Source organism: Phytophthora sojae (genome assembly GCF_000149755.1).
Source record: "Phytophthora sojae unplaced genomic scaffold PHYSOscaffold_1, whole genome shotgun sequence".
Classification (NCBI taxonomy): Eukaryota; Oomycota; class Peronosporomycetes; order Peronosporales; family Peronosporaceae; genus Phytophthora; species Phytophthora sojae.
The window spans coordinates 7,155,691-7,178,740 of NW_009258115.1; the positions used below are offsets into that span (position 1 = coordinate 7,155,691).

The following is a 23,050-nucleotide window of genomic DNA, read 5'->3' on the forward strand; positions in this document are numbered from 1 at the left end:
CGACAATACATTCCCTACCCCTCTATAGAGACGTGTGTCTACAAGTTGTTCTCGACTCGTCTAGAACGTCTACAACGCCCTGTACACGTTGGTACTTGAGGAGATACGGGTAAGCATTTTACAATCTCCCAGCAATCTTTACTATGGAGAAGCCAAGCCAAACGCTCAACAACCCCGTGGAGGAGGCCCCACCGACGAAGCGTCGTAAAACGATGGCCCGCTTTACGGATGAGCTTGACTTCCAACTGATCCAGAAAGCTCAAGCAAGAAATCCGTATGGGGAAGACTACGGGAAGAAGACCCAGGCTTGGGCTGATGTAGCTGCAGCTTTGGAAGTGGACGTCGACGGTCGCCGTTGTGCAACCAGCTCGTAGATGCGTATGAGGCAAAGCAGAAGGCGAGTGAGAAACGAAGCGGGCCGTGTGAAGAGTACACCCCGAAGGACGAATGTCTGGCGGAGCTGCTGGAGCTGCGCGAGATAGAGGCGCTGCTGAAGAACGACAAGAAGCAGCCGAAGGACCAGCAGCAGCAGGAGGACGAGCAAGCTAGCGCTATGCGCGACGCAGCCTTAGAAGGGATGAGCCGAGGAGGAGGAAAAGGTGGATCGCAGCAGCAGCAACTGGTTGCTTATCTCGAACGCCGCGACCAAGTCGCTCAAGCACTGGAAGGGAGGAAGGTCGCCAACGAGGAGAAGCGGCTTGCGTTGGAGGAGCGACGCCTGGAACTGCAAGAGCTGCGAATGGAACTTGAGCGAGACGAGCGACTTGCGTTTTATTGAAATGTTAAAGGCTGTCGTCAGCAAGAATAGTTCGTAGTAGCTAGAGTAAGGTACTCCTCGAGGCTTGGCGGCTTAATGGAAAATAATTTGCTGATCTGGTTGGGGTTGGAACAGTTGCGGAAGTTTGTCAGGAGTACACCGACCAAGTAGTGTTTCCCCACAGGTGATAGATATAGTCTTTGACTCAGTCTCAGATCAGGAAACGGCCATAAGCGAATGATCCCTCTGAACCCCCACTCCACTGCCACGCGAACTTTACTCATAGCCGCATTGAATGCCTTTTGCGTATCACTCAGATTGGAGCCCTTGAAACCGACGTGCAGCGTTGGTTTGAGTGGGTAGGCAGGATCCCCATAGATGCAATACGGAAGTTCCCCGTCGTGATGTAAGACACGCGGAAGGCGCTCCAGCAGTCCACTCTGCCTTAAAAGCCAAGAATCGTGACGACGTCCAACCGTAGGACCGTAAAAGTCGATGAATAGTCCGTCCGGCGCCATTACTCCTTGGTATTTTAGCGCGTGTTTCCTCTTGTGTCCGTTGTAAACTTGTTTTTGGTTGCGCGTTGGGCGTGCAATAGCACGCACAGTGCCATCGATAAAACCAATGCATCTCGGCTCCGGTGCTCCACGTTGTGCCACAGCAGCAGCGTACTCCTCCAATCGCGACGATGTAAGTAGCCCACATTCAATGGTGAGTAGGCATTTGTACTTGTCGTACACCAACCCCAGCATGAAGTTAAATATCATGCAGACAATAGGGGCGGACCGCCCGAAAAAGCGGCTTAAGTCTCCATAACGTCCCGGGTATGCCATGCGGCGCAAGAGAATTCAGAGGCCCTCGAAACCGGAGAAGACAGCTCGATTTGGGAGTTTATAACTACTGTCTGGGCGAAGCGCTTCAAAGAGTCGAAATAGGTCTCGCTTCCAGAAGCGAAAGTAGAACCGTGTTTCGTAGTCGTTGAGCGCGTTGATGTTAAAGCGTTCGCCGTAGGAAATGGACCGGGGAGCGTTGCTTGTGGACGACGTTCGAGCAGAGAGGAGACAAACCGCTTCTTCCTCTGAGAGCATGCCGAGCACGAGAAGGTCTTGTACGTAAGTAGAGTTCATCTTTGAAAATGCTACAGACGTACAAGTCTAAGTTGCGAAAGCTCGTTCTAGAACTTGGCCGGATAAATCTATGGCCGCTCTCTGTCAAATCTTTCGAACGGCTCTAACTTCCACAAGTTTAACTTGCGAAACCTCTCTAATACGAGGGAACGACGGCTTGCATATTAACTCGACCTCCCTCCGTTGCAGATAAGTCGACCACAACTTGCATAATTACTCGACCTCCTCTCCATTGCAGATTAAGTCGACCCCTGACTTGCATAATAACTCGACCTCCTCTCTATTGCAGACTAACTCGAACATAGGATCAAACGTAGGGCAGATTCGCGGTTGGCAAAGAACAAAACTGACGGAGTTTATTCAATCACAGTTACTGCAACCTTATCCTTCTGTAGTGCTTCGAGTAGTGCCGAGCGCGAGCGTCCTGCCTTAGTCACATTGAAGCTGCCGCTTGTAAGTGATTTCATCTTCTCCGCTACTGAGTCTGGTCTTCTTTCAGAGATGAACCGGGCTACTTTGTGCATGTAGTGTAACATGTACACCCCGCAGTCCAATGAATTCGATTGAATAGGGCTTGTCTTGTACGCTAACAGTTGTGGCGCCACACTGGTTTCTCTGCCACATCGTTTCGCCTCGCGAGCTAAAAACCACATCAGCGTATCCAAAACAGACGCCGAGTTGTGATAACCGCGTAGCGAGTTGATGTGGTAGCAGATCGTTCCAGCAGGTTTCAGCGGATTCTCAATGATGACGAAGCTGTAGTGATCTGCACCACTAATAGGCAGTAACACAAACTTGTGTGCCGCCCAGTCAAAGCTACCGGTCACTTCATCTGGAACATCTTCACCATCTCTTTCACGGCGATACACGTTTTGGATCTCCAGATAGAACGAGGTCCCAAGCGGTAAAGCCAATCCGTCCACCTTAATCATGTGCTTGTAAATGAGGCAATCTACCACGCGAGTCGTCAGCCATTCCCCGGGCAATAAACTGTCCAAGTCTTCTTGGTACAGCGGAATTCGAATAATTTCACCGTGCTTGTTTCCTGCACGCTGGTGCACCACAGTCATAATTGGCTCGTCCCGATTTTTTCTTTTAGCGATCCTTTGGGGACGTGCCGTGCCTTTCGGCTTATTGCCTGACTGGGGTTTAACTTGTTCTTGGCTCTCTTCGATAGCCGCATCGCCAACGTCCTCCTCGCTGATATCAGACCCGTTTTCAACGTCGTTATTTCCGGAATTCCCGTGCAAATTTTTTGTGGCACCCGAACCCTTATTTACGGGTTTGTTCGCGGATGGCTTGGCTGATTTATCGTTGCTTGAGTCTTCACTGGGGCCATTTTCGTCTTCACTTGCCTCGTCGTCTTCACTTGCCTGTTCGTCTTCACTTGCCCTGTCGTTTTCACTTGCCTCGTCGTCATCACTTGCCTTGTCGTCTTCACTTGGCTCGTCGTCCTCACTTGGCTCGTCGTCCTCACTTGGCTCGTCGTCCTCACTTGACGACACACCCCCACTTGGCTGCCCGACCTGGCTTTGCTGTCCCGTTAAGCTTGGCTGGCCGACGGGTTTATTCTTATAATTGTTGATAAAACGTGATATCCACGACTCTTGCGTTCCCTTCTTCAGTATTGCGAACTCAGGGATATTATTTCTCGCGTAGCTTAGAAGCTCGGAGAAGGTGCACGTGCCGCCATCCTCGTGACACGAATCATATAACTTAAGGACGCGTAACTCGTAGGTCTTAAGGCGCTTCTTCTTGCCGGCCCCCTTCTTGCGAAATGCATCTCCAAGGGCTTCCAAAGCAGCAGGATCGTCCAGCAGATGCCACAGCGCCTTCTTCCAGCCCATCAACGTCCCCTTCGCTACACCAAGCTGCTTTGCAGCCACCTTCGCAGTCCACTTAGGGTTATCTCTCCACTCCTTGAGCTTGCTGACCTTCGTGGCGATAGGCACTTGGTTAAGGCGCCGTCTCTCCTTCTCCAGTGAGCGCGAGGTCGTGTATTTTTCCAAATGAGGGGAGTCGAAATGAGCGGTGTAGATTTCGTGGCTTTGTTTACAATCTGTCGACCAAAATTTTAAGCCAGGAAACTTATAAAGTACGATTGATGACTAAACCCTCGAGCCGGTCGGCTTATACTGCAAGTAGGTCGAGTTATCCTGCAAGTAGGTTGACTTATACTGCAAGTAGGTCGAGTTATACTGCAAGTAGGTCGAGTTATACTGCAATACAGGATGTATATGGATTTTGTATGTATGTGTGTTACAGTGACTTAGAAGCTCTTACTTGCCTTACGAATTCTGAACGACTCTACGTACGATCTTTCCGAATCGATTGAGAGATTCTCCCGCCTCTTTGCGCTTCTTCTCCAGCTCTCCAGCAGCTGCCCCTTCGGTTATCTGATGTTTTGCAGCAAATGCCTGGATCGCATCGTAGAATACCTTACGACGTGAGAAGAACCGATTCTCTGTCGGATCTTTTCGCCACTTGCTTCCAAATCGTTGCTCAGCCTCGCAGACGAACATTTGACCAGCTATTCCACGAGTATATTCAGTCCACACTTCATTCACTGTCTGCAGCGAGCGACTTAGACGCAATTCAGATCTTGTTGAGCGCTCACCGATTGCCTGGGAGTCCAATGGCTCACGAGCAGCGACAACACCACGTCGATGGGGAGCATCAACGTCATCTGCCAATGAGATTACAAGTTTCTTGTTCGCAGAAAATAATCCTTGTTCTTTCAGCTGTCGAACTTCACTAACGAGACTGTCGATTTTCCCGTGATGTGCATGGAATCCGTCTTTCATTGTTGATGCAACTAACGGAATTGCAGCTTCGATGCGTGTATCCTGAGGCTGGGTAGTCGGTTGCAAAGATATCGTGACCTCTGTTTCAAACTTCTCGTAAGCCTCTGTACTAAAAAGCGGGTCTCTCCACAAGCAGTGCTCCGGGAACTTTCGACGTAGTAGTACCGAGTCCTGGAGAAACACAACTCTCAATACGTGTAGCAACCCTAGAAACCCGCCTGTCGCTATCTCCCGGTTTCCATTTTCCTGAAGATCGTCTTCAGCGGAGCCTAAATCAGGGAAAACCATTTTCTGGAGATCTGGTGATGGTGTGATTGTGGCACGGTCAATCCAATAACCAACCCCTTTCGTAGGGAAACCAGCCAAAGCGCGCATAGCTTTTCGGGGAAGTGTAGTCAGGTAGCATGCCTCCATTCGTTCTCCATTCCATCTACCAGCCCGTCTAATCTGGTTTTCATCCGCACCTTGTAGCTCAGCCAACTTAGCGCCTGAACCGCGGTTGGCGTGTGTCCAAACCGATGAATCAATGCCGCAGGCAGTGAACGCACTCTTCACGTGTTCTAGTTGCGTGTTGTAGGCAATATCACGTGTTGCACATTTGCCTTTCAGCAAACGGATGTCGTACCACAACTTTCGGTCCGTAAAGCTAGGAAAGGGCTCCAAATCCACATGCCACCGCCAAAACAGGTACAATGCCACAGCATTTAACGGGCACAACATAACATCTTTGCATCGCATCGCAGCTCCATACTCTACCCGCCCGACTTGATTTGATTTGCCTTTTCTCATAATGACCACGAGAGGGCTGCATACTTGGGGGCCTTCGTCGGTTAGCTCTAGCGACAGCATATCTGGAAACTGAATAAATCTTAGCGATTCTCCGCGAGCTAGAAGAGCGTGTCCAACTAGAAAGTCCACTTGACTTCGTAAAGCAACCCCTGTAGGCTGCTTGAGCCATAATTGGCTTAGCGCTCGCATATCTTCCAGGTTGTAGCCGTCTAAAACGGTTCCTAAACCACGGTCAGCGTATGTATCCACCTTCCGCTTGTTCTCTCCACGCTTCAGCATGTCCATCAAGCCTTTTAAAGCCTTGCCACGCGGGTGGGAGTGCTGATTCATACCAATAGACTTCTGAAACTGATACAAATCGATTATAGCCTTGACGTACGCGTCCACCGCCTCATATCCGAGTCGGACGGCACTTCCATCGTCGTTTTTCTTGCGCAGGTTTCCTCGGGGTACCACAAAATTATCGATATAGTCTACTAGCTTCGACTCGTACACCAGCTGGCAAAGTCATCCTGCTTGTTCTTGTACTGCTTTATCGTGTTTTGCGGTCTTGTGCTAGCGTGTCGCGTCATCACGTTCACCACAGCTTGCTGCAGCTCGTTGGCATTGGCCGCATCGGCCGGTAGCGCCCCCGACATGCCGGCTAAGCGGCAAAGCGCGCAGAGGTCCGGGAAGGCGATACGAAACTGCGGTATGACTGAACGAGAAGAGAGGGGGGGCTTCTTCTCTACCATACGACTGGCTCTCCCGCTGTATGCATTTTTTGCTAAGTATGGATTATTGAAGGAGGGACCTAGGGGGAGATACTTTTCAGATACGTCGCGTTTACGCTCGGGTTTTAGCGATTGGGTCGTCCGACGCGGTCCAGACCTGCTGGTAGATACTGCGCGGCGTCAGCACGATGGCGTGGACCACCTAAGGTATACATTATGTGGTACACATTGTTTGTAGGATGTGGTCCACATTGACTTTCAAAGTGAGGACACATCGGCCCGCTCGACGCCGAAGTCGGATCGACGAGCGAGCTGCGACCGCGCGATGGAGCGATGAAGCGAGCACCGCCGGCCGATGAGTGGCGCTGCGGCATCGGCCGCCTCGCTCCCTCTTGCCACCGAGGCCATTACGCAATGGCGCCAGGGACGACCGCCGCGGCGTCGTAGCGCACCAGGACGTCCTTATCGGACGCCGCGAAAGAAGCGATAGAGCTCGTCGGAGCGTCTTGCCTGGGTCGACCGTCGCTGAAGCCGCGATCGAAACCTGTCAGCGGCGGCTGAACCGGGAAGTTACACACACGCAATCCAGCTGCGACTCCGAAGCCCCATGCGCAGTGCATTGGGACGATGTGTCTGCGCTCGCAAACATTATCCCTTGCCGGCCACACGGGGTCAAATCGCTCGCTGCAGCGGCGGCCGCGAGGGTGAGACAACAGCGGAAAGCGGATCGCCTCGATAGAGGATCTGATCGGCTGGTGGCAATGGGGCCTTCATCCTGCGCCCTTCCATTGCTGCTGCTGCGGCAATGGAATTCGACTGCCGGGGTCGGAATATGGCGAACTTCTGGCATCTGTTGCCGCATTCCGTACAAGAGGTTCAATATGCGTTGTGACAGGAGTGGATCTTCGAACGCTGGCGTCAGTCCGTGTGTCGCATTTGTAAACCCGCCATCAGTGAACAGAAACCGCTTCTTTGCCGCTTGTGGCCCACACAAATTGTGGGGGCTCGAAAAAGGCAACATCCGTTGACCCGCGTTGACACTGTCAACTTGACAGTGAGTGGCGTCGTCGTCGCGCCGACGCCTTCAAGGCTTGAGGCGCATTACATCGTACTCGCCGCTGCTGAGATGAAGGCGAAAGCTTCCTCGCGTCCAGGTGGGTCCGGAGCGAACTTCTAGCGCAGCCGCGGAGCGCAGTGTGCGGCTCTGGTTTCTGGCCTGCGAGGCGGCTCTCGCCGACAAGAAACACGTGCGTGCAGCCGCCATCAGCTCGGTGCGCGCGGCAGGCAACCAGACAGCCGCGCCGGCCAAATGGCGAGCCAAGTCGCTCGCAGCAGTCGTTTTCCAGCAGCGCCAGCACGTGGCCCAGCGGCTCGCGCACAGTTTCGGCCATTGCCGCCGTGCGCCGCGCCTTTCAATCGTGACAGCCCGTCGAAGCAGCCGGCAGCCCGCAGCAACACGAAAAAGAAGTGTCAAGCATGCACCAGCATGTAGGGCAAGAACAGCCCTCCATCAGCGAGACGCCGAGCAAATGGTGCTGCTCGCGTTTGGGTAAGAAAGTCGTCTGCTGGGTGTGGTTAAACGGCAATTGCACCCGCCCGGCTTTGGCCCAAAGCCTTTGGGCCCCGGGCATTGCTCACGCAGCCATCTCAGCGCGGCGCACGTGCCTCCGAGGCCGGCCGGGGCAGCAATGAGCTCCTCGCCGACCGAGAGCAGCGTCGGCGGCGACGCGAGACCATGGTCTGCATTGAACTGGAGCCACTTCCTCCGCCAAGCTGGCCGGCGGCCATCACGAGTGTTGCCCTTGGTCCAGAGATACACTGCATCGGTTCAGGCGTGGCACACGGTGCCGCTTCAACGCCCGACACCAGCCGCGCTGGCCTGTCGCTCGCCGAATTACTTACAAAGCGTATGGTTGTGAAATGTCTCTGGGCCCTATGGAGAATCCGCTGGGAAACGGCCGTCGCCTCGGGCCCCCACATTATCGAACACCCCTCGGCGCGCGCAGGTCAGGAGCGCGAGCCAACTCACCTCCACCCGCTCCGCCTCCGCAGCTCAGCATCGATGGCGTTCGCCTCCTCCGCAGTCGAGACGCTGCGGCCCATGAAGCCCGTGTCGCCCGCCAGCGCCACGCAGCCCAAGCGACGCCCGGGCGCGGCGCCCAGCTCCGTCAAGGACCGCACGGTGGTCGTCTTCGACTGGGACGACACGCTGTGCCCCAGCTCGTGGCTGCACGCGCAGGACCTGCTGCCCAAGTTCCGCGGCCACCAGATCTCCGTCACGCCCGCGCAGCGCGAGGTGCTGGCCCTCATCGGCGCGCACGTCGCGCGCCTCCTGCAGAAGGCCGTGGCCTACGGCCCCGTCTTCGTGGTCACCGCTGCCGAGTACGGCTGGGTCGAGATGTCGGCCGCGCTCTACTTGCCGGCGGTGCAGAGCATCCTGGCGCTCCCGGACGTGCACATTGTGTCTGCGCGCAGCTGGTACGAGCAGACTTACGGCCTTGGAGGCGACTCCGCGACCTGGAAGCAGGAGGTCATGCAGCTCATCGCGCGCAAGTGTTTCGCGGCCGCCGCATCTCAGGAGACTGTTGTGAACGGTGCCCGCGCGTACTCTAGGGACCCCACGGCCCCGCAGGACGCGTACTTTAACTTCCTCTCGATCGGCGACTCGATGGCGGAGCGGGACGCGTGCTACGCCGCGGTGCAGAACGTGTCTCGCACCTTTGCCAAGACGCTCAAGTTCGTGGAGCACCCAAACGCCGAGGAGGTTCTGCAGCAGGTGGAGCTGACGCACGACTCGTTTGAGCAAATGTGCGGCTGGGATAACAACCTGGACCTGCGGCTCTCGCGGGCGCAGCTGGCCGAGCTGCGCGGGTCGCCTATTTAAGCAGCCTCCATTCGTACACTATGGATCGACCAATGTTAGGGATCGTCCACTAGGGACGAAAAAGGTTTTAGACAAGAGGGAAGCCCCATGTAGAAGGAATACTCGGGCAGTTTTTTTATTGATATAATAATGCACACAGATCTTCATCATCAACGTTGCATTCGCCCGCCACGCTGCTCAGCGTTGAAACAGTCTTGGCCAAGCGAGTTACATGTAGCTACGCGGGGTAGCCAAAGGAACATGACGGTCTCATCGAAGTGAGCTTGAAGAGTCGCAAAGGGAGGATCGATCTTTTAGCCATGGCAACAGCAAATACCAACCCGTTGGCCGAGCGTCGACGACTTCGAGTAAGCTTCAGAAATACAACCACTTTAATCTTCCTGCACCTTGCAGTGGGCTGATGATCTCGTGGTTGCCATGTAGAAACTCGAGAACCAGCGGCTGGAAGAGGCGGCTCGGCAGCGACAAGAGGAGCTCAGAAGGCAGCAGGAGGCCGAGCGCAAGCGTCTTGAAGACGGTGGGCAAATGCTGAGATCAGTTCATGCACCTCAATACATTAGCTCTGATACGCACGCTTGGTTGTAGAGCGCATTGCCGAAGAGCAGCGGCGACTGCAGGAGCGTGAGGAGATCCGACGGAGGAAGGCGGAGGAGGAAGAGCGCATTGCGAACCTCGAGAACGACGAGAGGCTGGTGATCGCAGGAATTGAAAAGCAGCTGAAGCTTATTGGGGCCTTTTGGACGTCGACGCTGCCATCTCGTGGAGATGACGAAGCACTGCCGATGTGTGTGGCAGTGCTAACTGTACGAGCCCTGGAGAATCCGATCTTAGGCTTGGACGAGGATGTTATCCTCGTTGGCGACAACACTGCAAAGATCCACGGGTTTGACCGGAAGACGAAGAAACTTTTGTTCACTTCCTCTTGGGAAAGTGACGTGGATGAAAGTCTTGCACTACGAACACCCTTGGCGATGGCTTCGACTCGGTGCGGCAGGCTTCTAGGTGAGTAAAACGAGCTTGTTATACTGTAGTATTTCGTTAGATTTGAGTCTAATTCGGCTAGTGTGTGAGCAGGGGTGTGCCCGCGTTGCAGTGATCGAGCTCCGCGTTCTCTTTCAACTGTACTGGACCTGCGCTCTCGCCAACCAGGTGACTGGAGGCCAGACTTGCAACTTTGACGCATCAACAGCTCGAACTGCTTTCATTGACGGGAACTTGCAGCTCACTCTGCCTCGAGGTCTTGCGGTGGACGACGCGGCTGGCGAGTTTTACGCTAGCGATGAGGCAACCAACTGCATCAGAGTGTACAAGCTTCCGACGAACTCTATCGCCAAAGGAGTCACGCTCGAGCGAAGTATTGCTGGTTCTCGGGGAATCGTGATGAAGCGACCGACAGGCTTGGATCTTTCGCATTATCACGTGGTCGTGTGCGATACAGGCAACTCTCGCTTAGCCGTATTCGCCAAGCGTGGAGCTTTCGTGCTGACAATTGGCCGCAAGGGACTGCACGGTGGCGAGTTCTATGATTTACGAGACGTCAAGCTGGCTAACGTTCGAAAGGTATGTTAGGTTTGATTGGTTTGGCTTGTCGCTCTACTTATTAGTTGGTGTGTCTTTCACAGCGAGCTATTACTCGTGGAATTCAGCCTGAAGCCGACGCTGGGATCTCGAATGAGCAGTTTGAAGCTATCGTGGCAGACTGTGGCAACTATCGAGTACAAATACTCAACGAGCGCGGGGAGTTTTTAAGGCAATTGTCGCTACTCGGAAGTCTGGATCAAGTTGTATTTCAACATGATCAGTTTGCAAGCCTACGAGCTGAAATCGAGAGAGAATACGCAGCGCTGCACCAGCGTTCACCTGTTTTATCTGGTAATCGCATGGACGACATTTACAGTCTTGCGACGAAGCTGCATCCGACGTGCAACCTATACGCTCGCCTCACATCGTACCAAATGGAGTGGCGTGATAAGCGCTCACATTTCCACCACCCATTAGCGCTTGCGTACGCTCCATCTGAGCGAGAGATCGTTGTGGCCGACCGTGAAAATGCCAGTGTGTACACGTACAACTTCGACGCTGCCGGCTGCACTTGGCTCCAGCTCCCAAGAAATCAGCTTCGAGGAGTTTGCAGCGTGCACAGCTGTCTCCAGCTCAGCTTTACCATTGGCAATCCTGAAGAGCAGGCAAAGGATACACCAAAGAAGACGTGGCTGTATGTGAGTGATCCGACGGCACATCGAGTGGCTGTTCTCGATTCAAGCAACCTGAATTTGCAGTTTTTCATCGGCGCCACTACGTACGGCGATCAGCCGCTCTGCTCGAATGGATTTAAGCCCGGAGAGCTGAATCACCCGTCATTCCTCGCAACCTACAGCGTAGGCGATGACGAAGTATCTGCAATTATTGAAGGTAGCAACTCTTCTCATCCACGCACTATGCTAGTGATCAGCGACAGTGGAAACCATTCTCTATCGCTTTTCGATGCCCGAAATGGTTCGTTCTGCGGTCGGATCGGCGAGGGCTTTGGTCATGTCGAGGGATTCTTCGACTCGCCTCAAGGCATAGCGGTTTGGAACAACCGACTACTCTTTGTATCCGACCAATGCAATCATCGCGTACAAGTATTCGACTTGCAAACTCGTCGTTTCACGCGAGCTTTCGGTCGTCTGGGCACGGCACCTGGAGAATTCAACTTTCCTACGGGCCTTGCACTCTGTTCAGCACTTCCTGAAACTCCGAAATGCAATTTTGGTCCTCATCGTTCCGACAAACTCGTCGTTGCCGACACTGGTAATTGTCGGGTACAAGTCCTTGACCTAAACGGCGGCGCACAACTCGTTTTGGATGCGAAAGCCACGCCATTTGACCATCCACTTTCTCCCGTTGGAGTGTCGGTGCAACAGCGCAGCGGATACATACTGGTGAGCGATGTTGCGAACCGCTGCGTGGTTATTTTCACGAACTATGGCGAATTTCTCTCAGCTTTTGGAGCTACAGGCGAGGTGGAGACCCGCTTTGTCCAGCCCGCTGCTGTAGTTATTGTCCCGCTGAGTACTGGTACCGAGTTATTGCTAGCTGCTGACGCTAGTCGCTGTGATATTAGTTCATTCAAACTCCGGTTGTAAGGCTTGCAGCTCACGAAGACATACACCAAATCTATTTTCCTTGGTCACTTACAAATGACTCGCTGCGAATCGCTACTCTTGCAGGTTGATTTCGCTCAGCTCTACCTCTTCCTCTTCGTCTCCACTGTTGTCATCATTTGAATTCAATCGCTTGATGCGGGCCGTGGAAGTCGTAGTGGAAACGGGCGCAGTAGGTGTAGTGGATGTAACAGCAGCATCTTCAAGAGGGGTGTACTGGTTCCTCCACCGCTTAATCAGCGAGACAACCACCACAATTCCGATGGCGACATTCGCCACCACAGCCGCAACCAGCAGCACCATCGTGAACGTGCTCATTTCGCTGACGACGGCAGTCGGGGTTACCACATTGGCGCTCACGTTGCCCGCCGCGGAATTACCTGAGTCACCCAGGTGAGAGACGTTGAAGTGGTCCTCCAGGTTCGCGATGAACTCGGCGAGCACTGGGAAGTTGGGCGTGCCAACCCCCGAGACCGCATCCCATCCGCCGGAAGCAGTGAACGAGTCTTGGCACGGGGTATTGCCACCACGAGGGGCTCCGTTGTTACCAACGACAACATCGTGGAAAGCGTCGACATGGTTTTCGGCGAGGTAGTAGAGCAAAGGGTTAATGAAACCCAGCGGGCTCTTGCCAGCATTCAATCGCGCATCGTTCCATAGTGTTACCATGGCGCCGAATACCGGTGTAGATGCTGATGTACCCGATACAGACGAGAGTCGGCCGTTCATGATGACGAGATAACCTGCACCTAGCGCGGCGACGTCGGGGTACGCACGGCCACTAGAGTTGAAAAAGCCTGGAGTTGTTGGGATGTTCCTTGTGGTCAAGTACCTCTCAACGACCTTGCGTTGGTACTCTGGCATCGGGTAGATGTTGGAGAATCCACCGCCAGAAGTAATAATTCCGCCGTTCTCGACGCTGCAGATGACTTCCTCCTTCGTCCGGAAGAACGGCTTAGCAGATTGCTGAACGTCTGCCAGTAGCATTGTGGCGCCAACAGTAGTGATGTACGGGCTTGAAGTCGGCCACTGAGGGCCGCTCTGTTTGCATATTTCGGCGGCTGGGATCTTCTCAAACTCGGGGCGCAGTCCAGTTACGCCGTCATCACCACCAGCGATAAGCACCGTAATTCCACGAAGACCCATCTTGATAAGAAGTGTGTCGAGTGTTCGTGCGTAGCCCGGCGAGACGTCGAAAATGTGCTCTTCGTCGTCTGAATAACTAATGGAGACAACATACGGGGGATTCTCCAGCTCGAGTACATCTTGGGCGAACTCGACGAACGGTTCATCCTCTGATGAGTACGGGTTACTGCCGTTCATTGTCCAAATGTACGTTGTGGCATTGCGACCCACGCCTGTGATGTACTGCAGGTCCAACGAAGCCTCCGCGCTCGCCCGTTCGGGTCTATTAACGCGATCTCCTTTCTCGATAATCTTTGGTGGGCTTTCACCAGGCAAGTACTGCTCGTAGAATGTCTGCAAGTCGTCCAGATTGTAGGCCTCGTCGTAGAACGATGGTACACACTGCGCATTAGTGGGGTTGGTCGCCACAAGGTCATCCGGGATGCCATACGTCTGTCGAATGGAGGCCAAAGTATCCGCCACAATGCCATTCGCCTCAGTTGTCGCGGAGGAGGTAGCAACTTGCGCTCGCAGACCGAGTGGGTGGGTGTTGACACTCAAAAACGACACAAAATCTTGCAGGTGTTCTGGAACAGACACTGCATCCGCCGCACGCATCAGCCTCCGTCGCTTGGGCATCACTTCGTCCTTCGCCTCGTAGTGGTGGATCTCCGTCCTCAGCAGTCGCTCGATGTGCTTCACCTTCATAGGCACCTTGTACAAGTTCGAAGTCGTTGAGAACGTCCCCTCGCTGTTGTCATGCGCGTAATCGCCGACCCAATTGCGCACGGCATTGAGCGCACCATGAGCAGGCTTGGAGAGCTTGTCCGCCTGCTCCGGGGCGAGGTACTGGCCGTACGACGTGTGTCTAGAGTCAGCAACACAAAAGCCATACCGTCACTCACTCTTGTGCCTTCTATCAGTGAACACACGTACTGTAGATCGATTAGAGCTTGTGCAAAACGTACGTGGGGTCTGAGACGCTGTAGAACTCGCGTTCTAGCACATTGAAGTCCTCGGGCTGCAGTCCTATGACCAGAGGCACCACCAGCTCGGGGTCGGCGCGGCTCTGGCGGACGTAGCGGTCGCTGGAGAAGCCGCCAAAGCGCGCGGACGGGTCGTACACGGCGGCGGCAGTGGCGGACGAGAGGGAGCAGAGCGCCACCGCCAGCGAGAGCAGCCACGGGCCGGCCATGTCGTCTACGGCAGGCGAGCTTTAGAGTGCCTCAGATTGCCAGACGCGTGCCACGACGACGTGGTAGAGGTGCACGATTTGTGGATGCATACTTTGATCAAGTGAAATTTAAGGTTTAGAACGGAGTGATTAACGGAAAGATGACTTGAATAAAGTATGGAGTAAGATTTAGGATCTGGAACGACGTTGAAGTGAAAGCGCTCAGCTGGTCGACTTCATGGTCATTTCTATCGATCGCCGCACCCACCGCAGTGCTCTAGGCGACAACATGTATTGACGGCTTCTCTAACTACGCGTTACGCAGTAGGTCGTACGTGGCGCGGCGATTTCCACCCATAGCTGTCTACAGATAGCAGCTGTGCTAAGTCTCCGCCCCTGGTAATCACTGTCCTCTACTTGTACTCGACACTATGACACTCGCAAGATCCAATCAACCAAGCAGAGAGGTTTCCAATGCTTAAATCCGACACTGCAGTTCACACCCAAAGATTCATGCAGAGACATCGGCATGGACAGCATCGACAATGCTCCTCAGCCGTCGACTAGCAAACTCGTTGAAGCTGTCACGCTGGACGGTGATTGGTCAGATCTAGAGCCTGGAACTCCACTCGCCACCTTCGCCCGATGATGCTCAAGTGCGTCCCGTTCGCCCCGCCCGCGTGGGCCTCTGCGCTGCGCCGCCCACCGGCTCAGAAGCTCCGCCTGGGCCACTTCCCCACGCCCATCCTGCCGTTCACGCCGCCCGGCCTGCCCGAGGGCGTGCGTTTGTTCATCAAGCGCGACGACTTCAGCGGCATGGAGACATCCGGCAACAAGATCCGCAAGCTCGAGTTCCTGCTGGCCGAGGCGCTGGAGCAGAAGGCCGACTGCATCGTCACGTGCGGCGGCATCCAGAGCAACCACTGCAGAGCGACGGCTGCGGTCGCCAGGATGCTGGGACTCGACTCGTACCTGCTGCTCCGCACCAACAAACCGGACGAGGACCCGGGGCTCGTCGGCAACGTGCTCTTCGACCGGTACAATCAAAGACTTACAGTAGATTTTTGTATGGTTGTGTCATCAACGGTGGGGTCGGTTGGCTGTTGCGGTGTAGAATGCTGGATGCCAACCTGATTCAGATGTCGAGGCAAGAGTACGGCAAGTACGGGAGTGAAGCTATGATCAAGGTGTGGAGGAGTGCAACTACTGTTGTTGAACGATTGGAGATTGCAAGTCTGATCCTTTTACATTTTTTTTCTAGCGCACTTGTGAGCGACTGAAGAAGGAAGGCCGACGTCCGTATGCGATCCCAGTGGGCGGGAGCAACGGTCTGGGCACGTGGGGCTACATCGAAGCTATTGAGGAGATCAACAGCCAATTGAAGGTGCGTGTGTGAGAGTGCACCATTGAAGTTGCCAAGTCGAATTACTACTATAATGTTTGGGTGTTTGTTTATTGGTAGGAGTACGACTTGCCGGTGACGGACATCGCGTTCGCGTGTGGTAGCGGAGGCACTGCTGCTGGCATTGGGCTTGGGACCTACCTTTATGCCAAGGCTCACCCGAACGCAGCTCTTATCTTCGATACGAAGATCCCGGGTATGCTGCAATGACCACATGCATGTACGATTTTGTGCTCACTTTGGGGGTATGCTTTCGTTTCGCCAATTCAGCTCACGCATACATCGTTTGCGACAACGACGAGTACTTTCACGGCCACATCGACAACCAGATTCTGCCTGCGATGGGCGTGCCGTCCGACATCTCGTCGCGGCAGTTTTTGCAGATCACAAACGCGCAGGGAACAGGCTACGCGCGCAGCACCAAGAAAGAGCTCGAGTTCATCTACAGCGTGAGCCGCTCGACGGGTGTGCTCATGGACCCCGTGTACTCGGGCAAAGCGCTTTTCCACCTCATCCGAGAGCTGAACGAGGCCCCAGAGGTACGGCGATGTCGATGCTTGACTGCGTACTACTGATGAGAATCTTACTACGAACATCATAACAACGATTGTTTATCTTGGGCCCGCAGAAATTCGTGGGCAAGAACATCCTCTTCGTGCACACGGGCGGGCAGTTCGGCATGTACGACAAGGTGGACGCGCTGCAGGAGGTCATCCGCCAGGACCAAGTGAACCGTTTTGCTATGGAGTGAGTTCAGAACGCCACGGGTATGCTATTGCCGCACCGCACCCCCAGCATTTGCTTCCAGTGCAGGAGCACTGTGGCTAATAGAACTCCTCAATTTGCCGTAAATGAACGTACCCTTGTGCTTGCCCTTACAAATTAGAGTAGGCTTTCTTTCGCTGCTTTCTGTTGTATTTCGTATGGAATGGAGGTTAGCCCACACAACTGGTAGGAATCCGAATCTCGATGAAGACCCCCCCCCCCCCCCCCAGACGATGTTCCAGGCGAAGTCCAATCATAAGTTTGGACTTTGGGGAGATGGGTTCACTGATGACGCGCTGCAACGCCAACGGCCCATACAAAAACCAAGACGGTTTTCGGTTGAAGTGGCGACTTAGCCCCGGCTCTGTTGAGCAGTCGGACTGCAGGCCAAGTTGCCCTGCAGGGCACTCTCGAGCCGCCGCGCGCCGCCCTCATGCGCTCACTTTTCATTTCTCCACGATGCTGGCAACCAAGACGTGCGTCTCCTCCTTCTTCTGCCCTTCCATTGCCTCCTCCACCCACTGACGCCGCTGTGCTGTGCTTTCCACAGACTGCAGACGATCGGACTGACGCGTGCCATCGCGAGCCGCGGCCTGCGCTTCGCGAGCTCCGCTTCGACCACCGAGACGCCGTACTACGACGTGGTCGTCGCGGGCGGAGGCGTCATGGGCTTCTCGACCGCCTACCACCTGGCCATCGCCGCCCCCAAGCTCAAGATCGCCGTGGTGGAGAAAGACCCATGCGTACGTCGACCTCTTCTTCTTCAGTTTGCTGACACTTGTTCAAGTCTAACCTTGTGGCTTTTGTGTCGTTCCGCTGGTGCAGTACAAGTACGCGTCGGCAATTCTGTCGGCCGGTGGCATCCGCCACCAGTTCTCGGAGAAGGAGAACATCGTGATGAGCCTCTACGGCACCGAGTTCCTGCGCAACATCGGCACCAACATGAAGGTGGACGGCCACGATGCGCCCGATGTCCAGTTCGTCGAAGGCGGCTACATGTTCCTGGCCAGCGAGCGTGGCGTGAATGTTCTCCAGCAGAACTACGCGACGCAGAAGGCGGCGGGTGCCGACGTTCAGCTGCTGGACCCGGTGGCGCTGAAGAAGCGCTTTCCCTGGATCAACACGGAGGGCGTCGAGCAAGCCATCTTGGGCATCAAGGACCAGGGATGGTTCGACCCCTGGGCATTCCTCAATGCTATGAAGCGCAAGAGCGTGTCTCTAGGTGTCGACGTGCTGGAGGGCGAGGTGAAGAACTTTGATCTCGGCGGCCAGAACAAGATTGAGAAGGTCCACATTGAGACGAAGAACGCGCTGGAATGCGGCGGTATGCGCATTGATTCGGTGCGTGCGGGTGTCGTGGTGAACGCTGCGGGGTGCTGGTCCAGCAAACTGTTGGAGGCGTGCGGCAGCTTCGACTACCCCGTGAAGCCTCGCAAGCGCTCGATGTTCGCCTTCCACTGCTCCGCCGAGGATATTTGGAAGGGCGACGCGGCGACGCCCCTCGTGGTGGACCCGAACGGAGTGTACTTCCGACGCGAAGGCTCTGGCGGTCGCTTTGTGTGCGGCTGGTCACCAGAGCCTGAGGACGACTACGACGGACAGTCTACCGACGAGCTCGACTTCCCGGACCACGACCACTTCGAGGAGCAGATCTGGCCCACGATCGCACACCGTGTCAAGGACTTTGAGGCCATCAAGGTTCTGAGCGCTTGGGCTGGATACTACGACTACAACACCCTCGACCAGAACGCCATCATCGGCCTTCACCCCGACGTGCCGAACATGTACCTGGTCAACGGATTCAGTGGTCACGGCCTGCAGCAGTCGCCTGCCGCTGGTCGCGCCATCTCGGAGCTCATTGTGGACGGAGAGTTCAAGACCATCGACTGCTCGCGCTTCAGCTTCGACCGCGTGCGAGCCAACGAGCCGTTCCTCGAGCAGGGGATCGTGTAGATGACTAGCTACAAAGTCAGCAGCAACAGTGACGTTTATCCATTAGCAGTACCAGTTGAGCCGCGTTAAAAGATCAATAAAGTCTAGGATTCTTAGTGGCGGTAGATACATAGCGAGGTCTTGGTGTTGCTGCCGTCTTGCGGCAGTGACCACGCGTTGTTCTGGTTGGTTTCGCTAAGCTCCTGCACCTCTGTAAGCCGAGTGTTCACCGAATAAATAACCTGCTTGTACTTGGCGATTTCTTCCTGCCGAAGTCGAACCAGCTCCTCGGCGCAGCGTTTACCGTCACGAAGTTTTTGGGTGCGCACGACAAGCTGCGCCTCACGCTGTCGCGCCGACTGCTTGTACTGTACAACCAGAGTCTCGTGCTTATCAAGCAGGTCAGAAAACTCGGTTTTCAACGCCAACAGCTCTTCCGTTCTATCATCCAGAGCCTCTTTTGCCTTGCGCGCTGCCAGCACCGCCGCGTCCCGCTCCTTGACGGCTGCTTCTTCCCGTTGAGCATGCAGCTTGCAGTCACTCTTCGCTTCTTGTAATTCCAGTGCAATACGGTGCTGCTCGTTACCCCAGCTTTTCTCCTTCAATCGGTCCAACTCCTTCTGCTCCAGTGAACGAGACCTCTCGCTGGATGCAGCCGCAAGCTGTTCCTGCAGAGCAGCCTTCTCCTCCCTCGTCGTCTGCAGCGTCACTTCAAGCTTCTCAATTTTCACTTGGTACTCTGCCACTTTACTTTCCACACCTGTCGACATTTGCTGAGCATTCAGCAGCTCCTGCTTCAGAGCTTCCACCTTGACTTCATGTTCCCGAGCGATCTGCTGCCACAACTCTCGGACGCGTTTGGCGTCACTCTCCGTGCGTTGCACGAGCTGGTCTCTGTCCGTCTTGAGCTTCTGAGCTTCTTCCGCGGCTGCTTCGACTTCTGAAATGGCGATCTCCTTCTTCTCGATCTCCTTCTTCCACTTGGTCTCCATCGTCTTGAGCTCCGCCGCCAGCGTCGTGTTCTTCTGCGTAGCGGCGTTCCTCCCCAGCACCGCCATCTTGTGCATCGCCACCTCGTCCTCCAGCTCCTTCTCCAGCGCTACCTGCTTGTCCCGAGCTTGTTGAGCTGCTTGGGCGCTGCGCTGCTGCACGTGACGCAGCTCCAGCTCGCGCAGCTGCGCCTCGTTCTCCAGAGTGGCCCTTGCTGCACGTTCCTGCGCCAGCCGCCGCGTCAGCTCCTCCACTTCTACGCGCAATGCATCCCTCTCGTCCTGCAGCCGGCGCGTGAGCTCCGGCAAACTTCCAGAGGGCGGAGGGGGCGACGACGGCGGCGTCGGAGCGCCGGGCTCGTCCATTTTTGATACGGCAAGCAACTTTTTGAATTTGAATGAATCAAAAGCTCATTTCAAAGACGTTATGGCTACATATATTGGTTTTGGAGGGTAGTGACGACCGCGTTCTGAGTCAAACCTGATTGGTGCAGCCATATCAGTTTTCCGGCCAACTGAAACCGTTGTTGCAAAGAGGAACACGCAATTGACGATGGTGCAGCATCGAGTCTCAGCGCCTCAGTCCGCGGGCTACGCGGTCGTTGGCGGGAGTGACGTGCAACTGAAGCAGCAGGAGAATGCAAGACCAAGTCCTTTTTGCGGCGTGCAGGCGTGGATATGCGGACTCAGCGCGCTTTCGGGCTTCCTGTTCGGCTACGACTTGTGTGTGATGGTTGTCGCGCTGCCGCTAATTCAAAAGGTGACGAGATGCGTTATTTGAAGTTTCCACGGAGGTTGTAAACTAACGGATAAGGTTGCAATGCTATAGGATTTTGCACTATCGACGACTGCGGCCGAGAGCATCGTCAGTACTCTCATGCTTGGCGCGGTGATCGGGTCGCTCGTGGGCGGTGTTGTTGCCGACTGGTATGAGTATGCGTGCTTAGTTGCAGTGTTAGGCCAATCATTCTGACTGCAAAAGCATTATGCATTGGTTGATTCAGGATCGGTCGCAAGCCTGCAAATTTAATTACCGCGGCTCTCTTTCTGCTTGGCTCGCTGTTCATGACATTCGCCGGTTCATTGCGCACAATGCTTGTCGGCCGGTTCATCGCAGGCCTGGCTGTCGGTAGTAGTGGACCGTGTGTATCCACATACGTAGCTGAAATTGCCCGGCCTAAAACTCGCGGAGCACTCGTTACGATCAATGAGGTGCGTAACGGTGACGTTTGATGCGATACCTTAGAGGAACACTGGCGCTAAACTAACCAACGACCTGATGTCAGGTTATGGTTTGCTTCGGCTGCCTTGTATCCGTTGTTGTGAGCTCTTCTTTACAAGGAAGCGAGGTACGCGTAGCAAGCTGAGACGCACTACTCATGAGTACAACTAACGACGCATCTTCTCGTATTGGTTGCATGTTGCCAGAATGGCTGGCGTGAAATGCTTGGCATGACGCTGTTTCCTCCGCTTGTACAATTGGTCTGTCTGATATTAATAATTGTGGGCATCGGAACCAAGGCGCATAAGTACTGACATTGTGTGTGTGTGGCATCTCTAGCTTGGAATGCCGTTTCTCCCAGAATCCCCTCGGTGGTTGATCTCGGTACGCACAAGAAGACTGTGCCTCTTTTTACTCAACTTCTTGTGAACCTAACATTCAACCCGGCTGAAGAAATATCGTACCAAGGAGGCAAGCGCTGTTCTAAAGAGTTTGCTTTACAGCGACGAAGCATCACAAGAGATTATCCAGGCCCACCTTGATGTTGGGGTACAGTACGCACTCCCGCATTGCTGTTGTGGAGGCATCTCATAGCTAACTCTGTGCTGTTTTCCTGGTGGAGACAGACTTTCCATGAAAGCTTTTTCCACGCGATGAGCGAGCTCGTGACGGATGAACTTACTCGAAAGTGCGTATACCCACACTTGGTAGCTTGTGTAGCTCTGTGGCCATGCATTCTAAACATCTTGTGTACATTGCTGTATTATCAGACGCGTCATGTTTAGTGTAGCTATCGCATTCTGCCACATTTTGACGGCAGCGAACGCGATGCTTTATTACTCTAGCTACATCCTGGACGAACTGCAAACGGGCAATAGTTACCCAGTCTCTCCCCTCAGCAAAGAGATCTGGGTGGGTATTGCCAAACTTGCAGGAGTTTGCTCGGCTGTCGCCGTGGTGGATCGTGTCGGTCGCCGCCCGCTGCTTCTCATCGGGACTTTCTTGATGTTGATTTGCCATTTCGTGTTCGCTCTCTGCTTCTGGAGCTTGAGCGCGACGCACTCTGAGTTCGTCCAAACCATTGGAGAATGGAATCTGTACGCGTTCATCTTCGCTTGGAACCTTAGCTGGGCGCCGTTGATGTGGGTCGTGTGCTCAGAGCTTCTCCCGGACGAATTTCGCTCCATCGGAATGGGTCTTACGTTCGGTATGTTCTGGCTGGGCAGTGCGCTCGTGAACCAAACACTGCTATCAGTCTTCCACGCATTTGGAACTGGAAACGCTTTCCTCTTGTACACAACACTCACAGCTGGATCACTTGCATTCGTCTTCTTTAAGGTACGTGAAGCTCAAACTCAAGAACTTACCGACGTATCGTTTCTAATCGAAACTTTTCTGCTCTGCTGCTGATGTTACAGGTGCCTGAAACCACGGGGCTCACTTTCGAGCAGATCGCTTTGCTCTTCAACGAGAGGGTGGCTCATGTCAGTCTAACTAACCATGCAGTGTAGAATGGAAGATAACACACGGCATTCCACTTGAAATTCCATTGGCACTTCAAGGTTTTAGGTTTTCTCTAATCCAAGAAATCCATTGGCTGATAGGCTACATCAGTGATAGCAGATCGGGCCATGGCGGTAGCTGTGGAGGATGGCGGACTGTCGGCGGCGCAGCAGCAGCTCGATGAGCTTGAGTGTATGCTTAGCATGTTTCCTGACGACGATGAACTGAAGGTCGACACGCATGCAAAGGCTGCACTTAAGGCTTACGTCTCTGAAGAGAGCGGGGGTCCGCGACCTGAATGCCGGATGCAGTACACACTCTTCTACAAGGTGCTTGTGACGGTTGTTGCTTCATTATCGTCAGGATCAAGCTAACAACGGAGTGCCATCTACTCTTGTGCGGAAGGATCTAGCATTTGGTCGAGAGGTGCCAGCGTTGAAGCTCATTTGCCCTCCAGGATATCCCGACGCTGCGTCGATGGAGTTCGAAGTGCAGTGTCCTCAGCTCTCACGTCCTCAAATGGAGAAGCTCAACACCGAGTTAGTTAAGTTGGCGACTGCATCGGTTGCAACACAGGAGGTGGTGGGCTTGCAGCTGTACCAACAAATGCACGACTTTCTATCAGAAATGCACGCCGACGAAAGTATCGATGACCAGCCTGGCGATAAAGCCGTCACTCAGCAGACTGTATTGCTGCCTACAGTGCTCGGCCGCCGCG

At 54.4% G+C, this 23,050-nt stretch overlaps 10 protein-coding genes across 10 annotated transcripts; 6 read left to right on the forward strand and 4 right to left on the reverse strand.

The window, feature by feature from the left end:
• Positions 1–143: 143 nt before the first annotated feature.
• PHYSODRAFT_322347 (hypothetical protein) lies at positions 144–778 on the forward strand (the record flags this gene model as incomplete). Its single annotated transcript, XM_009517692.1, has 2 exons — positions 144–341; positions 368–778. The coding sequence occupies 2 exons, from the start codon at positions 144–146 to the stop codon at positions 776–778; spliced, it is 609 nt and encodes a 202-aa protein (XP_009515987.1).
• Positions 779–795: 17 nt separating this feature from the next.
• On the reverse strand, positions 796–1,509 carry PHYSODRAFT_474809 (hypothetical protein; the record flags this gene model as incomplete). Its single annotated transcript, XM_009517693.1, has 1 exon — positions 796–1,509. One exon carries the CDS (start codon positions 1,507–1,509, stop codon positions 796–798), a length of 714 nt encoding a protein of 237 aa, XP_009515988.1.
• Positions 1,510–2,240: 731 nt separating this feature from the next.
• On the reverse strand, positions 2,241–3,839 carry PHYSODRAFT_475332 (hypothetical protein; the record flags this gene model as incomplete). The annotated part of the gene is made up of 2 exons (XM_009517694.1): positions 2,241–2,490; positions 3,616–3,839. Coding segments are annotated over 2 exons (474 nt in total), but the record flags the coding sequence as incomplete, so codon positions are not given.
• Positions 3,840–8,252: 4,413 nt separating this feature from the next.
• Positions 8,253–9,225, forward strand: PHYSODRAFT_552409 (hypothetical protein; the record flags this gene model as incomplete). Its single annotated transcript, XM_009517695.1, has 1 exon — positions 8,253–9,225. The coding sequence occupies one exon, from the start codon at positions 8,253–8,255 to the stop codon at positions 9,072–9,074; it is 822 nt and encodes a 273-aa protein (XP_009515990.1). The 3' UTR covers positions 9,075–9,225.
• Positions 9,226–9,474: 249 nt separating this feature from the next.
• On the forward strand, positions 9,475–12,202 carry PHYSODRAFT_476490 (hypothetical protein; the record flags this gene model as incomplete). The annotated part of the gene is made up of 4 exons (XM_009517696.1): positions 9,475–9,591; positions 9,677–10,076; positions 10,138–10,634; positions 10,697–12,202. The coding sequence occupies 4 exons, from the start codon at positions 9,475–9,477 to the stop codon at positions 12,200–12,202; spliced, it is 2,520 nt and encodes an 839-aa protein (XP_009515991.1).
• A 72-nt stretch (positions 12,203–12,274) lies between these two features.
• On the reverse strand, positions 12,275–14,540 carry PHYSODRAFT_474748 (hypothetical protein; the record flags this gene model as incomplete). Its single annotated transcript, XM_009517697.1, has 3 exons — positions 12,275–13,975; positions 14,048–14,213; positions 14,314–14,540. The coding sequence occupies 3 exons, from the start codon at positions 14,538–14,540 to the stop codon at positions 12,275–12,277; spliced, it is 2,094 nt and encodes a 697-aa protein (XP_009515992.1).
• Positions 14,541–15,167: 627 nt separating this feature from the next.
• On the forward strand, positions 15,168–16,672 carry PHYSODRAFT_309478 (hypothetical protein; the record flags this gene model as incomplete). Its single annotated transcript, XM_009517698.1, has 6 exons — positions 15,168–15,556; positions 15,634–15,706; positions 15,781–15,903; positions 15,982–16,117; positions 16,192–16,460; positions 16,550–16,672. The coding sequence occupies 6 exons, from the start codon at positions 15,168–15,170 to the stop codon at positions 16,670–16,672; spliced, it is 1,113 nt and encodes a 370-aa protein (XP_009515993.1).
• A 417-nt stretch (positions 16,673–17,089) lies between these two features.
• Positions 17,090–18,639, forward strand: PHYSODRAFT_552420 (hypothetical protein; the record flags this gene model as incomplete). The annotated part of the gene is made up of 3 exons (XM_009517699.1): positions 17,090–17,162; positions 17,237–17,429; positions 17,512–18,639. Exons 1-3 carry the CDS (start codon positions 17,146–17,148, stop codon positions 18,637–18,639), a joined length of 1,338 nt encoding a protein of 445 aa, XP_009515994.1. The 5' UTR covers positions 17,090–17,145.
• Positions 18,640–18,734: 95 nt separating this feature from the next.
• On the reverse strand, positions 18,735–19,946 carry PHYSODRAFT_441990 (hypothetical protein; the record flags this gene model as incomplete). The annotated part of the gene is made up of 2 exons (XM_009517700.1): positions 18,735–19,308; positions 19,387–19,946. Coding segments are annotated over 2 exons (1,134 nt in total), but the record flags the coding sequence as incomplete, so codon positions are not given.
• Positions 19,947–20,337: 391 nt separating this feature from the next.
• On the forward strand, positions 20,338–22,821 carry PHYSODRAFT_445341 (hypothetical protein; the record flags this gene model as incomplete). Its single annotated transcript, XM_009517701.1, has 9 exons — positions 20,338–20,379; positions 20,437–20,540; positions 20,612–20,819; positions 21,283–21,378; positions 21,456–21,517; positions 21,600–22,167; positions 22,248–22,317; positions 22,453–22,661; positions 22,738–22,821. Coding segments are annotated over 9 exons (1,443 nt in total), but the record flags the coding sequence as incomplete, so codon positions are not given.
• Between the last annotated feature and the right edge of the window lie 229 nt (positions 22,822–23,050).